The sequence below is a fragment of the Cyprinodon variegatus genome, unplaced genomic scaffold, assembly GCF_000732505.1.
Source record: "Cyprinodon variegatus isolate N-32 unplaced genomic scaffold, C_variegatus-1.0 Scaffold132, whole genome shotgun sequence".
In the NCBI taxonomy this organism is placed as follows: Eukaryota; Metazoa; Chordata; class Actinopteri; order Cyprinodontiformes; family Cyprinodontidae; genus Cyprinodon; species Cyprinodon variegatus.
Window position 1 is genome coordinate 517,081 of NW_015150585.1, and position 17,731 is coordinate 534,811.

General features: G+C 39.1%; 3 protein-coding genes across 3 annotated transcripts; 1 reads left to right on the top strand and 2 right to left on the bottom strand.

The window, feature by feature from the left end:
- Nucleotides 1–22: 22 nt before the first annotated feature.
- scrn3 (secernin 3) lies at nt 23–4,084 on the bottom strand. Its single transcript, XM_015376310.1, has 9 exons — nt 4,069–4,084; nt 3,721–3,878; nt 3,456–3,623; nt 3,191–3,372; nt 1,668–1,867; nt 987–1,199; nt 738–900; nt 484–664; nt 23–392 (listed from the first exon to the last, which is right to left on the bottom strand). The coding sequence occupies exons 3-9, from the start codon at nt 3,609–3,611 to the stop codon at nt 231–233; spliced, it is 1,257 nt and encodes a 418-aa protein (XP_015231796.1). The 5' UTR covers nt 3,612–3,623; nt 3,721–3,878; nt 4,069–4,084; the 3' UTR covers nt 23–230.
- A 107-nt stretch (nt 4,085–4,191) lies between these two features.
- cir1 (corepressor interacting with RBPJ, 1) lies at nt 4,192–11,441 on the top strand. The gene is made up of 10 exons (XM_015376254.1): nt 4,192–4,370; nt 4,891–4,985; nt 5,106–5,179; nt 5,299–5,312; nt 5,654–5,706; nt 5,800–5,848; nt 8,188–8,308; nt 8,910–9,016; nt 9,935–10,020; nt 10,340–11,441. Exons 1-10 carry the CDS (start codon nt 4,299–4,301, stop codon nt 11,037–11,039), a joined length of 1,371 nt encoding a protein of 456 aa, XP_015231740.1. The 5' UTR covers nt 4,192–4,298; the 3' UTR covers nt 11,040–11,441.
- Nucleotides 11,442–13,365: 1,924 nt separating this feature from the next.
- Nucleotides 13,366–15,318, bottom strand: sp9 (Sp9 transcription factor). The gene is made up of 2 exons (XM_015376305.1): nt 15,119–15,318; nt 13,366–14,686 (listed from the first exon to the last, which is right to left on the bottom strand). The coding sequence occupies exons 1-2, from the start codon at nt 15,137–15,139 to the stop codon at nt 13,388–13,390; spliced, it is 1,320 nt and encodes a 439-aa protein (XP_015231791.1). The 5' UTR covers nt 15,140–15,318; the 3' UTR covers nt 13,366–13,387.
- Between the last annotated feature and the right edge of the window lie 2,413 nt (nt 15,319–17,731).

Sequence of the window (17,731 nt, forward strand, 5' to 3'; positions counted from 1 at the left end):
TAAACCTGGCGTGTTTTTTTTCCCCCACATCTGCAATGCAATAATTCCCTTAAATTACCTAAAATATACATGTTTTTATCTATACAATTAGAACCACAGGTTTACTAAAAGTATTTGTTTTACAGTGCAGGATTTATGTTCATCTCTGTACAGTGATTTTACTTAGTTCATCCTAAAGGGCCTACAGGAAACGGCAGAGGGCTGCTGCCGTTCCCCATGTCATGCAGCCCTCAACTTTTGCTGTAAACACTCATCTCCTTCAGCACACATCCAGGAAACAGGTTCACCAACATATCAGGCTGCTCTATCCCCACCTGGAGAATATTCTCCATCTCCCCAACCTTCTCTTTCTCAAGCTGCCTCAAATCTTCGGTGATCTTCTGTCCTCTGTCCTAAAAAGAAAAAGGATATATTGTAAACAAACCTCTCTTTGGTAAAGGATAAGGTCAGATTGTTTTGTCGGAATTATTTAGGGTGTTGAACCTTGTAAGATTCCATGATGGCGGCGATCGGTTCGTGCTTGACAAACAATGGATGTTTGCGATCCGGTTTGCTCTGGAAGCGTGGCTTCTTCTTTGCTGGATCATCTGGACCAAAGCTTGGGGATGACGTCTCCCCCAGCTCGTGAACGTTCTTCACAAACACGAACGGCTTGAAAACTGACCTGTTGAGGAAAGGAGGGACAGTAAATCTTCTGTAGCTGCAGTGTTTTCTCCGGATGAGCTGCAGCCTGCCACCTCTCAGGGTCCGGAGTTGCGGTGAAGTAGTGAACCCCTGGCAGAGCCGGATCCCTGGGTACCACAGACACCATGCTCCCTGTTGTCATGAACATGCCCTCCATGTTGATCCCACTCTCTTTATCTCGCAGAATATCCATCATTGCTTCTGCGGTTATATGGCCTTGGAAAAAAAAGAAAATTACACTGAAAGGTTTTTTTCCCTGTTCCAAATTTTACCTTACCTTAGTGACTTTTAGAAAAACCAACCATTTCTCTTTTCCAGCAATCTTTTCCCCTCACAGTAGCGAGTCCCAGCAGACTCTATCCTGGCCGTGGTCAGAAAGGAGTAGACTGTAGCAAAGTTGAACTCTGATTCCCCGTCCCACCAGCCTTTGCTTCGAGCATATTCCCTCATTTCTGGATGCTCCTTGTCTATCTTTGTGGTTATTCCATACTGGTTGGAGATGTTCCGATATCCACCTGGAAAAAGGCATAAAGAGACATTTGCACCACTGAGGATACAGTTACAGGTTCTTGCAGGAAAATAAAACCGTATTCCTTAAAGATTATATCTGTGAGATGAATATAAGTGCTTGCAAGAGCATCCAGTTTTTTATCTTTTGGAACATATTTCTACTAAGCCTTTATAGAACCTTAATCAAGTAGTTTGTCATGTGTTACCTTACAAAGAGACCTTTTTTTTTTTTTTTTAAAACCACACACCTGATGGTATTCTAATGGGATTTAAGTACTGGACCAATCAAAGTTTCAAGGTTTGCACATCTAAAGGGCAAATTGTTACAAATAAAGTTCTACCACAGATTCTCATTTGTATTTAGGTCCAGACTTTGACTAGAAAATGTTAACTCATGAATACCATATAATCTAAACTATTCACCAGAGACTTTTTGCAGGTTTCTTTCCAGGACTGTTCTGTATTTACATTACCTTCCACTCTCTCTGCTGCCCAGTACTTCCCAGATGTTTCCAGCAGCCAGGCCTCTTTCCTGTCTGAGATGAGGAAGCTGTTGTGGTAGGTGAATCCACACTGATCCTCCAGACATGGGCCTCCCTGACCGTACTTCTCCAGCAGCTCGGCGATAACGTCAACAGCTTTCTCAGCCGTGTCAGCTCGTTCAAGACCAAGTCTGTAAAACAGCACAACCACAAATCCGTCTTCTACCCATTGTTTCAAAAACCTGACAAGAATGAGTTGAACACCTGTGTCATTTTACCGTCTCCATTAGATGATACAGTAGTTATACAGATCATTCAAGCTGAGCCGCGATATTGCCATCGATCTGGGAAAGTATTCACACCGCTGGAAATTTTTCACTCAGAGCTACGCAATACTCTTAGGCTGTGAGCTCCAATTTGGTCAAATTGCATTGTTTGTTAATGTCTCAATTAGATTGAAGCCAGGAATCTTGTCTTAGTTGCAGAGAGATTGTTTATCTTTGGTGTTTTTCAGCTCTTAAATTGAAAGGAACAGCAGTTCCCAGTGAATAAGGAATGCTTAATAACAACTTTTACTATTTGGAATGGTGTTATATTAAGCATTTTCTCATAGGCTGAGAAGAGTTTGCAAAGGTTGTGAATTATTGTGGACAAGCCCGTTCTTTTCAAATGTGAATAAAAGCAGACAAATATTTTGCCCACAATGACACCTCTTGCAAATCGTCTCATTTTCATTTTAGAGAAGCTTATGTCATTGCTGGTGTAGGAGCCTGAATTTATACTTTGCGATTTTCTTGGTATGCGTTGTGGTTAATGTTTTGTATTTTGTTTTTCTTGCTAAATTAACTTTTCTTGAGATTATTAAATATTTTTGGGAATTCATATTAATTTGGGGAATTTGGGTATTTAGCTATTGTTGCTATATTGTTATTGCTTTCATTACTTCTTTGGTTTAAGATTCATAAGTGTCACTTTTTAAAGATGATGCATCATGGGAGTTTGGTGGTTGTGTATCTCACAGATTGTCGCCTTTATTTTTTGTAATCATGTCTGGCACCCCTTTATCCTATCTACTCACTAAAAATTTTTTAAATGCAATTACGTCTCTGTGGATTTCTTGGACAAATCATCTCGACATCTTGTCTTTGGAAATGTTAATGGCGCAGCGAGTCAGGCCGGCTTCACTTATTTTTGAACCCTAGAGCTGGTATAAAACACACTTTCTGTTTGAATAAAAGTAGATAACCATTTGCCAGGTGTATTCACTGCTCGGGATCGGAGAATCTGCGAACAGGGCAGCTTATTTTTCTTTAACACAGTAAGAAAAAAAATAAAACAATGTTTATTTTTTCTTTCTCTTCACAATTATGCAGTACTTTGAATATTCAAATTCATCACATTTAATTGATAAAAGAAGCAAAGAAAGGGATAAGACTAAGAAAAATGTTTGCATGGTTCTAATGTACAACTACAGTAAGTTTCTAACAAAGAGCTGAAGAGATCATTCATTTTACCTGACAAGGTCCATTCCCAGCAGAGCCTCCTCACCATCAGCGCTCTCTCTGCCCCAAACTGCCTCATTCCCAATGCACACCTGATGCTCGTTTGCACCCATCTCAGCCCCCCACAACCATGCTGGCTTGCTCAGCACAACTGCATAGGTATGGGATGCCTGGTCGATCTGGATGTATGTGCACTTAAAAAAAATTTACATGAGGTTAAATAAAACATGTCTGATACTCAGTAAGTAGCAGCCATGAGAAACAGCATGTCTCCTACCTCGACCTTCTCATCTGGACCATAGTCCATGGGAGGGAAATAGACAACCTCCTGGACTTCATCACAGGGTCTGTCTGAGTTCTTCCCGAAAATGATGCGCTGCCCCTCAGTGGAAGGAGGCAGAGCCACGAAGGTGTCACAGGAGGATGGAAGCATTTCAATCACAGACTAGTTGGAAAAATTGTTACATTTATCACAGAGCCATCCTATCAACATTTAAACAAACACAATCACTTAGGAAAGGCAAACGGAGACTCCATAATACCTGGTCGGTTGTCTGGCAGCTGTCAGTATCGGTTTCTATTCTTGCTTTGCTGCAGGATTTCAGGTTAAAGCTCCAGGCGATGACACGGAAACAACACGGTCACGTGACTAAAACACGAAGTTAGGCTTAGGATCGCAGTACCTTCACGGAGCCCAGATCTAGCGGAGATTTTCATTTGAACATGTAATTAGGTTTCTGAACAATAGTAACAAACAGAGATAGCTAATAAAACAGACTGCTATAATTATAAGCTAAGATTACTTAATTAAAATTTGGTTAATATTTGATATATAAAAAAAATATATAATACATTTACATTTTAATTAATTATATTTTCCCCTGTCATACCTTATATTAAGTTGAAGATATTAAAAAAAATTATCACAAGCCATATCACCAGCCATATTGTAATGGCACGTGTTGATGACGTATTTTGTATGAGACGCTCTCTTACCCTGAAACGAACTTCATTTTAGCTTTGCGGGTTTGTTTATAACCGAAGGGAAGCTAAGCTGTTTGCGACTCCTATAGCTCAAAGTAACGAAAAGGTTTTCGTATTCTGGTGTTGAACAGCAACCATGGGGAAGTCATTTGCTAACTTTATGTGTAAAAAGGATTTTCATCCTGCTTCGAAGTCGAATATTAAAAAGGTATTCGCTGTTTTACCCTAAACGTTAGCATTATGAGGCTACATAACGTTAGCTTAGCTGTAAACGTTTCACTTAACAGCTATAATAAAGTTAAAAATAAGTACGCATTAGTTACTGGTCTGTATTTAATGATAGTGATTATAAACCGAAATTCTCTACTGATATTTGGTGTCAATTTGATGTTGTATTAGTTTTAGGAATAATGGAAGAGGTCCGTGTTACAGCAGATGATGAACATTTTCTTCGTAGCTTTTAATACAGACACTATTTGAGTCGATTTCAAAAGTAGAGAAACTATGTAACACTAAAATTATATTTCGAATTTTGTAATTACCTGATATTTATAACAGTGGCTAATCAACCATGATTATAAAAATAAATATAGGCCTAGTTGAGTTGTACATTTTGATTTATTTAATTTTTTAAAGAAATTGACCCTCCAAATTCACACTTTCATAGGTGAAATAAGAAAGTTCTTTTTTTTATAGAGTTCCTTTTCAAGTATCTGTTTTTCTTGTAGGTATGGATGGCCGAACAGAAATTAACTTTCGATAAGAAGAAGCAGGAAGATCTCATGCAAGCATATTTAAAAGAACAGGATACCTACAACAACAGGTTAGTTGTGGTCTTAAAAAAGATAAGTGGAAATAAAAACCTCCAGCTTTGTATTTCCAATACCTTGGTTTTTGCTCTTAAAATAACCTACTGCACCGTTTCTCCTTTTTTAACCTGCAGGCTGTTGATGGGAGATGATCGTGTTAAAAATGGACTCAACTTCATGTATGAAGCTCCGCCTGGAGCATCAAAAGGTAAACTATTTGCTCTGGGAAGCTCTTTGCTAAGTTATGAAATGCTTTAATGTTAAGGTAAAACTGTGTCTAATGTGTTTTCTTCTTTCTTTACTTCTCCATAACTTGCTGACCTGCAGAGGAGAAGAAAGAGGTACATAATAAAAGAAAATACCTAAAAGTTAATGTTAAAACTAAGCCAGAAACTGGTTAGCATACATATGCATGTGTTGATATACTTATGTCACTGTGTTTTCATTACTTCTAAATAAGTATTATAATCATAACCTCTGTGATACACTTTTGACAAGCAGCAGTTTAGCTAAAATCCTTCCATCAAAAATCCTACAGACTATTGTCTTCTTTGCAGTCCTATACATTTTCAGTTTATAAAGAAAATTCCTATAGGTCCTGCATATTAAAGTACTTTCTACTGGTAAAATTAAATCTTATCTGTTCAGAAAAAAAGTAATACAGAAGGGTTTTTCTTCTTAGGAAGGTGAGGAGGAGTGCAAATTTGAATGGCAGAAGGTGGCTCCTCGAGAAAAGTAAGTACTAGTTTCTGATATTTGAAATTTAAATGGTAGAGAGTCAGCATTTATAACTTTTAGAATTGATCTTGTCTTGTTTTTTTCTCCTAGGTATGCGAAAGATGACATGAATATCAGAGATCAGCCATTTGGTATCCAGGTAAGAGAGTTTTCTTATTTTAAGTAGATTCACTCAAATGATTATTCATATAATTTTATAGCAGCTAGATGTCTTGGGAAACATTTTAATAACTTCTTTTTATTATCAGGTTATACATATGTTTGTAAAGAGAAAAAAAAATTTTCGGGGTTCAACCCGGACTTAAAATTGAGGAAAAAAAAAAAAGACAATAGCAGAGTTTGAGAAGAGGCTAATGGAGTCAAATTAAAAGGGGTCCAAACCAATGACATTTTGTAGGTTCTGCTGTTATCTTTTATTTGTAAATAAGACAGTTTTAACTTTGAAGATATCTTAGAAAAGGAAACCAGTAACATTACATTTATTTTTTTCACAGTAGATGCATCCAAAACACAGACCACCCCCAAAAACCTGCACACACACAACCCTTTTCCATCGTCTGCCCTTATTCCGTTGGATCGGCTTCAGCACAGTCAAAGGCTACGTTCACACTGCAACCTGAAATGACCCAAATGCGATTTTTTTTTTGCCCATATGCGACCTGGATCTGATCTTTTCACTGCAGTCTGAACAGCACAGAACCAATTTTTTTCCAATCTGACCCAGGCCACTTGGCTATGTGGTCCTGAATCTGATACAAATCTGATCTTTTCAAATGCGACCTGTGTTTGAACGGCCAGGTCATCCGACCTGAACGGCATTAGTAACCGACTTAGGACGATATTCTGCTTCTTGCTACACAGAAGCGGCAAGAAAAGCAAATACCATGGCGGACGTTGATGCAGAGAGCAGTAATTTTTTTAACCATCTAGACAAGATCGAGGTGTTAAGGTTTTGAAAGATCGCTAGATGCTCTACAGCACAATATCCATGTCTAATTCCGTAAACACGAAGCGCGCTGGCTTGTGACGTCATTGTGTTCTCTGCTGTGCATGTGGAACACTTAAGCTGTATGAATGCAGTTCACACAGGAGATCACATACAAGTCGCATATATTTGAAAATGTGAACGGCTACGCAAAAAAAAAATCGGATTTCACACAAAAAATCGGAATTTGGCATCAAGGTCTGCAGTGTAAACGTTGCCAGAGTTACCAGGGGCAAACTGACCTGACTGAGTGTAAGTATAAAGAGCAGGAAAAGGGTGTTGGGCAGCACAGATCCTTAAGCGGTATTCATTTTTTTCCCCTCTTTCATCCTTTGACGCAGGATCGACACGAATCACTGAGAATGTCAGTTAATTATGAAAAGCAAAGATGCCTCAACTGTGCTTTGGTCCTGGTGCAGGTGCATTCTGTGCGCTTAGAATAGTCAGAACCAATACATTTTTATTTGTTAGCTTTTTATTGTGTTTTTGACAATAACCAAAGTAGAACACCTTTTTTGTGTTGTTGATTTAGGGAAAATATGACAGTTGTACACATGTCTAGTTACTACCACCTCTGCATACACATGAATAAGTCTGTTTGTTGAAGATAAAAAAAATAAATTACAGCATTATCTCTCCTGCCTTAGACTAACAAGTCATCCTCGAACTATAAATAAGAAAAAAACAACTTTTTTTTGTGCTTTTAAATTTATTTAATAGAGAGATGGTGCTTGGTTGAAGCAGGTTTACTGGGCCTTTTAGAAATAACATGAAGCCAATCTGCACTAGAATCTGAAAGCATATTTGGTATTTGTGTGCGTCGTTTTTTAAGATACACCAATTTGGCAGAGACTTGATTTAATAAATTTTCCTTTGATCGCCCCTAATAAAAAATTTTAATACCTCCTAAAAAGATAAAACTTGAAATACCCCAAGACGATTGTCTCCCAGACTTGGCAACATACTCATATCAGCGCAGAGTGTAGGAACAGAGAGAGTTCAGGGGTTTAAGCTTTGAAGTAAAGATGGACATGATCTTTTAATTATTTGATTTTGGTTTGGGTTAAAAATGTGAATTTCTTTAGAGCTTCTGCAGCACATCACACCAGCAAGAAATCAGAAAAGCCCTGATCCTAATCCTCTACTTTTTTATTTAGAAGATGGAATCACTGGAAGGAGCTAATTTATTAAAACACGCTCAGATTTTTGGAAGTTGTTTTTGTATAAAACTAAAGTCTTCACTCTGTTCTATTGTGCTTTACAGGGAGAGCTTTTCTCCTGTTCTATCACGCTATAATTAGAATATAATTGGATTGTTTCTTCTTAATCTTAATCTGACAATAAGATCAGTCAGTATTAGAGTTAACTGGATTCATTTCAATTAAATTTAGACTTTTTTTAAAAATAAAGTGTAACTGTTTGTGTTATCAAATGCTTTAAGGTGACAATTGCTGCTATGTAAATTAACTAAATATGATGCTTTGTTGGTGAAGGTGCGCAACGTGAGATGCATCAAATGTCACAAATGGGGTCATGTGAACACTGACAGAGAGTGCCCGCTGTTTGGACTGTCAGGGATCAATGCCAGCTCAGTGGCCACAGACGATGCTGCAGGTATTTAATCAAGGTTTAAATGTCCTCGAAAGATATTGTTGTTGTTTTCCTAAATAAGCATGCTTTGGAAGAATTCAGGCCACTGTAAGCTTTATTTTTACCTAAAAGATGACGACACAAGTATAGGCTGGTAGGGAAGAGTTTAGTTTGGCTGTAAGAATGAGAAGCCTGATCATGGACTAGCCTTTTTACCCTGAAGGAGCTTTTATCTGTCTGGCTTCTTGCTGCACTTTCCTCCTCGCCTCCAGCTCCAGCTTTCCTGCCTTGGGCTGATTCTGAGTTCTGCAATCAGCGAGTTGAGTTGTAGAGTAATAATGTTTACCCTAGGAGAGTCCAGTCAGTAGGGCTGATGGCGGAGTGCTGTAATGGTCCCCCTCCTGTGCCAGGAGAAAAAAAATGTAATTATTGTGTATTCTCATTCCCTTAACTGCTGCTTTGGCAGAGAATGATATTGTATGATTTGCTTAGCCGGAAGTGGAGTGAGTTGATTTGATGTCCCATTCTGTTAACAAAGCCTTCCCTGAAATTCACACCGGGGAGATATCGGACTGTATGCGTTCCCACATCAATGAGACTCTGAGGATGTGATTTGTGCCTACAGGCCCGTCGATGCACCCCTCCGAGTTAATGGCCGAGATGCGAAACAGTGGCTTTGCCCTGAAAAAATGTGTCCTTGATAGGAGTTCCACTGTTTGTGATCCATCACAGGTAATCGTCTCATCTTGGGGTGCACAAGACAACACACACACACACACACATACACAGTTGTACACCCTCAAGAGGGACAGAAATGTGTAGTTCAGTTTACTGCAGGTGTATTTATAAACCTTGAATCTTTACCAACTTTGTAGCTTTTAATCTACAAACTTCCAATCTATTTTAGAGGGATTTTAATAGAGATCAAAACAAAGGGATGAAATGGAGGTTTTTAAAAGTTTTTTTTTACAATTAAAAGCAAAGAAATTTGCCCTGTATCCCTCTTTACTCTGACATTCCTCTAGGATTCATCTCATTTATAAACAGTCTGTGATTTAATTTTGGTGAAAATCCAAATGTTCTGTGTAGGCTTCAAACAGCTTTATGACCACCAACAAATGAATCAGACAAGTCGATGAGAAAGCTGTGGAGAAATCTAAAGCACGATTATAGTATAAGACAATCTCCTAAGCTGCAACATGTCGCAGTAATGATTTAAAACTGGAGAGACTGCTGTTAGCTCAAACTGGCCAGCCGGGTTTAATTTAAAAAAAAATGGACAAGAGGCACTCCACTTGCTCAGGTGGGAAAATATGTTAACAGGACATTTCTTTTCTTAGTGGTCAAGAACCATTGATTACTGAAGTAAAACCATATTCCTGTTTGTGCTGTGGTATTTAGGTGACACTCCCCGTATTTACTGCTATAAACTTAAGCTAAGAGACACATTTTCTGTAAATGTGTGTCAATTTATCCCTTAATGTATCTAGAATATGTGTAACTATGTGGTTGTTACATCTGATGATGCTTTTGGAAGTTATCCTTACTTTTACTTAAATTCTGCTGAAATATCCACAAAAAATGTGTTTTATATTTTTTAGATTTAATCCCTACATCTTCAGTTAGATTAAAATGCTTTTACTTCCGCAGGAATATGTTGCCAGTGATGAAGAAGAGGACCCTGAGGTGGAATTTCTAAAGTCTTTAACAACGAAGCAGAAACAGAAACTGCTCAGGTGACAACAATTTAAAATTTCATTTGCCGTTTCCCTAAACCTTTGAAAATATGTGATAAATATATAATAAAAGATGAATAACAACCTTACATTTTCCCTTCAGTATAGTCCAATCAACCGTAAGCTTATATTAAAAAGATGTATTCACTATTACCGTAACCAGATTTCTTTTGGGGGGAGAAATAGATTTTGACTTTGCTGTGTTTTATTTTTTGTTAACTTTGAAAGTATTAGGTAGAATGGTTAGATTTTTTTCTAATACATATTAACTTTTCTAAAGCTTCAAATTGAACGTCTGCTTTTCTCACACATTTTACAGAAAACTTGACCGGTTGGAAAAAAAGAAGTCCAAGAAAAAGAAGAGCAAAAAACAGAAGAAGAAAAGCAAAAAAAAGCATAAGAAAAAGCAAGATAGCAGCGACAGCTCCGATAACTCCTCCAGCAGCAGTAGTGACAGCGACTCAGGTTCAGACAGTCAGGGCAAGTCCAAGGGCCAAATGAAGAAGAGGAAGAAGAAAGAAGAGTCCCGGCGGGATGACAGTGAACAGAACGAGCCAAGAGTCAAGAGTCAGAAAAAGGCCTCCTGTCACAGAAGCAGGTCATCGAGCCCCCACACTGGACAGAAGAGGGCTAAAGAGGACTCTGGAGATTATACACAAAGAAGGACAGAGAGGGGAAGGAGCAGGAGTCGCAATCGCAGCCCCGACAACAAGATCAAGCTGGAGGGAGGTCAAGAGAGAAGGAGGCACAACAGCAGGGACAGACAGGAAGTCAGCAGCTCTACGGCTGGATTGGAAAGAAGTAGAAGCCGTGATAGAGGCAGGGAGGACAGGGGTAAGGACAGACGTCACAGTGGAGACGGCGAGAGGAGCAGAAGAGGCACAGACGGAAACAAAGGCACAACAGCTGATAGGAGGAGCAGAAGCAGAGAGAGGAGAGAAGAAAGAGATGGTCGAGGAAGGAGCAGGAGCAGGGACAGGCGGGAGAGAAGCAGAGATAGAATTAAAAGGAAATATTAACATGCAAATTCAGATTTTTTTCTTCCACATTTTTAAAAGCAAAGATATGCTTTTTTTTCTTTACATGACTGTAAAATTTTGGAGTTCCTGTAGGATCCCCGTTTGAAATGTATTGTGCGCAAACAGCGCTTTCGATTTCCTCCACTAGGGGGAAGCCATGAACAGAAAATTACATTAAGCGACCCATCGCGCTCTGATGGTGTTTTAAATAAAAAGCGACACATTATTCACTGGTGCAAATAGCTCTATTTGTGAAGATTTGTTGGATTTAGTTTTTATCACGTGTCCAACAGGAAAGACGCCTTTCTGTGATCTATTCTGTGCTGTTTTTTCTTTTATTTCTCACCCATATGTAATAATTAGACGGCTGTTATTTCCTCGAAAATAAAAATACATTTGAAAAAGTAGACTCTTAATTCTTATTCTGTTATGTTGTTTACAAATCAAATAATGTTATCAGAAAATTTAGGATAAGTTATATTATTAAATAGCAGGTAACTGACATCAAATCAACTTAGAAATACATTATAGTCTTCGAAATAAAGAATTTTATTCGTTTTGATTTACTATTTGACGCTTTTTTTTTTTTTTTTTTTGCGTGGAACAATATTTTTTCCCCCATCTGGACTTGCTCTAAAAGAAAAAAAATACAACAAAGGTTGTAGATTTTATGTTGAGGTCATAAGATTATTTTATATAGTCTTTTTAGCCTATTTGTTTTTGAATTAAAAGAGCTTCAAAAATATTTTCACTCTTAAGAAATCATTTAGTTTTTAATCACTTCCCGTTGTCAAAATTATACAATGTACTTTTCAAAAAATTTTTGTGTCTGTTATTTTATGTATTTTTGATAAAAAATAAATTGAATGCCTAATGTCATGGTTTTACAATCTGGCCCTCTTCCTTTAAAAATCGCAGTTCCACAAAAGGAAATGAAAATAATTTCCCTCCCTATTGCCTTCTGCTCAATTTAACATCCTACTTAGGGGGGTAAAAAATTGAGGCTTGTCTGGGTGAGATGCTCTTCCATGATGTATTCCCAGTCCTGGATTCATGCTGTAATTATTCCCCGTCTCTCTCTCTCTTTTTTTATTCCCCCGTTTTTTTCTTTGGGAGTCGGACGCTGCACTGGGTAAGCACAAAGAAGTCAGGGAGCATCCTTGAACCTTTTCAGCGAGGGGCCACTGATATTCAAATAACACGCAGGGGCCATTTGACTGCGGCGCGCAGAAAGCATTTAAAATGCAACATTTGCATTTGACTTTTTGCCCCCTTTTTTAGTCCCTTCAGTAAAAAAAAAAAAACATTCCCATTACATTTTCCTTTAAAAAATAAAATATAGGATACAGCCATAATTCTCAGTAGCCTATTATCGATTACTATGCAAATTAAAGCAGTTAATTTGCACAATTAAAATAGAAAAAAATTAAATAAATCGTGGACTTTTGTCAGTGAAGCCCCCCGATACAGTAAAAATTAACAAAAGAAGTCTCGGAGATTAATTAGATATTTGATAAGACATGAATCCCCTAATGGTAAATACAAGACACGTGCTCCAAGTCATGATTAATACCATTTAACAAGATTTTCATTTGGCCATGAAATGTCTTTTCCGCAGCATTAAACATTAATTTATTCCATAGGGAAAACATGGGAATAAAGCATGTTTTAACAGCTGCTAAAAAAATTGTTTGTAATAAATCCTAACAAATAATAAATATAAACTCTGCATCACACGGCATGTTTTAAACATGTTTTAATTACGATAAATGAAGGTCTTATACGTGTGACTTTATACAGGTAAACATTTATATATAGATAATTATTTTTTTTTAGCAAAGAAATAAAAAAAGATGATTAACAGAAGTTTTAAAAAGCTGTGTTAACATACATATCCACAAAAGTGCGTCGAAAAGTAAAACTCCCTGATTTCCAGGATAACAACACGAAGAAAACAATCAGAGCTTATAACATTTACATGAAAAATAACACACTTTTTTTTTTAGTTTTTTTTTTTTTTTAAGTTTTGTTTTTTTTAGTCTTCAATATACAACACTGTCCAGGCAAAGTTCAAACAGGGTTTGGCGCAACCTTTTTTTGTTGGTTAATTTTTTCCCCCTCCAATATTCCTACAGTAAATTATTTTTTTCTTAAGGATGAATTTACTAAAGACAAACTCATCACGCCAGAGAAGAATATATATATATATGTATATATATTTAAATTTTTGCAGTTGCTCCTGGAAATATTTTTGTCCTCCCTTTTTTTTTTTTTATTGGACCCGTTTTCATTGTGCAGTTTATTTAATAAGCTGCTGTCGTTTTTGTTTGTTTTGGAGAATCAAGCCCTCATGGTTCATCATGAGGAGACGGATCCTTAACTGTGATTCTGGGGTTCACTCCCTCTAAAATAAGTTCTGGAGATTCGGACCTTGGGGTTTCCAGGTTACTGGTGTCGGTGTCACTGTCGCTGCCCTTTTTGCCCCCTCCGCCCGCCGTGTGCGTTTTGATGTGCTTGCTCAAATGGTCACTGCGCATAAAGCGCTTGTTGCACACCGGACAGGCGAACCGTTTCTCACCGGTGTGGGTGCGCAGGTGTCTCTGCAGCTCGTCGGACCGAGTGAACCTTTTGCCGCAGAAAAGCCAGTTGCACACAAAAGGCCGCTCGCCGGTGTGCCACCTCAAATGCGCCTTCAAGTGGGATGTTTTCCCGTAGACTTTACCGCAGCCCGGGATGTGGCAGCTGTGCAGTCCTTTCCTCCGCAGGCTGGCCCCGGCGGGCCCCAGCCGCTCGGCTTCCTGGCAGTTCGGACAGTCACATGTTGCTCTACCGGAGTACCGCCTGGAGGACCGGGATGAGCTACTTATTCCTGAAGTGCCGCCCGAGATCATGGCGTTTGCGGCGGAAGCGTCTGTGTAAGTGGGGATGACTGTCTTGAAGCCGTCCTGCGTTAACAGGTGCTGGCTGGTGGACAGAAGGTGAGACGCGGACGGGCTGATTCCGGTGGAGCTGAAGGCGGAGTGCGTCAGGGAGGAGAAGTCCGGGTTGTAGCCGCTGAGCTGGGAGTGGATGGCCTGGGGCGTCCCGGAGTGCAGCGAGGTCTGGAGGGTACCGGCCGGATTCTGCACGTCCAGCCACGAGCCGGGGTTGCCGTGGACGTCCCACCACGAGGACGCGCCGTTGGCGACGTCGCCGGAAATGGTGGAGTGGAAGCCGGACTTGTACCAGGACTCGTACGGGTGAGCCATCCCTACCCGCGGGTACAGCGTCTCCGCCGATGTGTGAACTTTGGAGATGAAGGCGGACTGGCCGGACTCCTGCGTCGTGACGCCGGTGGAGTTGGAGAACAAGCCGCTGTACTCTGTGGAAAACGCGGAGGAAGTCGGCGAGGTGGAGGCGAGGCAGAAGGCGCTGTTGCCCGCGCCGCTGGTCGGAGTCAGTCCCGTGGAGGCTCGGCTCGTCGCCACCGTGAAACCGGGCAGGCTGGAGCCCAGGTTGCAGCTGGAGGAGGATCTTTTCCAAGGATGAAATCCACCTTTGGAGAACGCACTGGAGTCTGGCAAAGTTGTCAGAGGGCTGGTGTTGCCGATTTTATTGCAGGTTGCAGCTAACATAGCAAGAGGTGTAGTTCCAAAGCGTGGTTCTTCCTGAGATGACACAGAGAAAGTTTGTTTTTGAAACACTAAGGACGATAAACTGCAAATACGAATAAACCCATTTTATCCAGAAGCCCACATAGGTTTCAGTTATGAGCAGCAGAACTCAAAGTTTCCTACACACAAAAAAAATATATAAATAAAATAAAACTACTTCAAAGTTTTTGTTTGGAGACACTTAGTTTCAAAACTTTGCTTTTTCATTATAAGGATCTGATCAAACAAGTTATAAAAAGGCGTGTTTCTGTAATCTGTGCAACTAGAAACAGTTTTATAAAGTTTCTTAAAACTAATTTCATATATGAATACCCAGAAAAACAAGTCAAATATTTAAAGGTGACAACAGAGAGAAATGTTTACCAAAAAGCAAGAATGTTTTTCTTTTCGTTTCTGGATCAAAATAACTTTTAAAGTCCAACTCACCCCAAGTATAGACGTAGCCATATCCGGGCTCTGCGCAGCGCCGAGAGTCTCCGCGGCGTCCAAGCTATATGACTCCAATGTGATTGAGATTTCACCGCGCTGTGACTCGGGTCACACGGGTTTGTTTCTCTCTCTTGGCTCGCAGCTACTCCGACACTACCTAGTTGTAGCGAGCGTCTTCTTTGAAGTACAGCTGGAGAGGACGCGCAGCCAATCTCCTGGCCGCATTCTTAACCGGGGGCTCGTGTTCAGCCAATGAGAAGCCCGACCGCAGACAGAAACACCAAAAAACCCCGCCGTCAATCAAGTGTTGCGCTGCCTCTTGCCTCAAGACTGTCACCCAAAGAAGCGATTTGATCTAATTTTTTTTTTTAATGCACGCAGTTTATTTTTACGCATTCTCACACGAAGGGCGCAATGTCGACTCTCTTTTTGATTGCAGAATTGAGTTCGCGCGTCAGATCTCCGGGAGGTAAGCGTTTCGCTCGTTTTATTATAAGCGTTTGTCCGTTCTGCTCTGTACTTCCATGATTATTTTCCATATTCAGATCATGCGCAATAGGACGTTTCAAATAATTTGGTTTAACTTGGAGATCACTTTATCAAAATAAACCGGCCGGCAGCTTGCATTGGGGAAAATAAGCTGATCCAAGAGGCTTTTATTTGTCTTATTAACTTGATAAGTTACAGTGGAAGGATAAGAGGGGGAAGGATAAAGTTTGAAGAGGGCCTGCTGTGGAACGGAATGCGTAAAACTGCATTTAAATCCAAAAAGATGTGGAGACACTCCTTAATGGGTCAGCTTTGCAATATTTTTGTCAACTCTTAGGTTGGACAGGCTTTGCGCTTTTAGGGTCAGCGCACTTGTAGGAGAGCACCTGTTAGAGACTGATCTAAAACTCTCATCTTGTTCAAATAAATAAAAAAAAAAGCAATAATATAAATAAAATGCATGCGTAAAGGACAAAGTGCGCATGCACCTGACATGCATCCCCAGTCTAACTGAGTTTGCAATTAAATATGCAAATAAGTAGCTGTGTTTCTTTTTTTTTCTTTTTTTTTTTTTTGTTGTTGTTGTTTTTTAACTATATGCTTGCAATTAACTTGTCAACAAGCACACATATAGAAGCTTGTTAAAACGCCCGGAGATAATGGCACAATGTAAAATTGACCTGCTCTGATGTGATCCATCTTTTCTCTTTTTTTTTTTTCTTCTTTTTTTTTTTAGTTTGAGGCATTTTTCGGTTGGGGGGAAAAAAAACAGCTTGACCGAAGGATGTGCATCACCGTATTCAAAAACGGGCAAATAATGCTCTATTATGTGGTGTGAATACTGCCAGTAAACACAGGCGCAATTTGTTCAAATGCTCTTCCTTTTCTCCAGCTTTAAAGCTCACATACAGCTTTGGAGGGGGTGAATAAATATCTGTCTCATCAGCAAGCGGACGCTGCCAAGATTTTTATTTTATTTTATTATAACAATCATGACAATTTTATACTTGGATGTTGTTAACTTTATTATAAAGCCAATTTGACGTTTTTTTTTTTTTTGTTTCTTTTAGAAATATATGTTTAAATGTTTTTTTTATTATTATTCTGTAATATATAATTCCATCAAACCAAATTAAAAAACACACTTAAAAATATCCTTATATTATGTCTGTTCTAAAAAGTTTTTGATCAGATTTATGAAATGTTTAATAAATAAATGCACACATTTCAGAAAGTATTAAAGGAAAAACAATGAATTAATTTATTTGCAGAATAAAGACAGCATATTTTTTTCTTTTATGGGACAAGAGGACTGAACACACTCTTTCCTTGTCACTCGAGTGAAAGCTCAGAGTTGAATCTGTAATACCGCGCTGCATTCGTGAGCACTTCTCTGTGGCAATTAGGAGCCCATTACAAGCCATTAGATTGATCAATGTACCTTAAACAATGGGAATGATTTATTTGGTCGAACAAAACGCTCTGCATCTATTGTGACGAGTCTAAGTGGGGGTGCATCCATCAACAAAAGATAAATGATTAATTCAGATCTATTCATTTCTGAATTCTTCCCTGCAAAAACGCGCGGCCCCCCTGCACTTTGCCTCGAATCCAGATTATTAGAGGCTCATTTTCTGCATGTTAAACCCAGGCAGGCTTTTCTGGATTGGGCCAGGACTCTGGTTGTGCCCACTTTAATTTGCGCGTCTGCAGAGGGAAGTTTATTTGAGGATGTTTAACTAATTGTTGCAATTTCGTGCGCTCATGTGGCTACACCTGTTCCTCTCTAAGGGGTCTGGGTAAACTGTGCGTGAAAGGATTTTGTGCTGTGAATCTGTGCTGCTTCCTATCTCACAGCTTCATCTAGTCCAGCGGAAAGTATCTTTCTTGAAGATTGTTTCCCCCCACCAAATTATTTATTTTTTCTTCATAAATCTAAATTTATTTTTCTTTGTCTATAGTCAGAAAATGTTTTTCTTTCTTTATGCATTAAGATTTGTACATGACTTGCAGGAAGTTTTCCAGCTTTCAAATTCTGTCATTTAGTAGATTAAATAAGGCCACAGTAGGTAAACACATTGTCATCCTGCAAAAAGCTTAGTATTTCTACTAAGATACCAC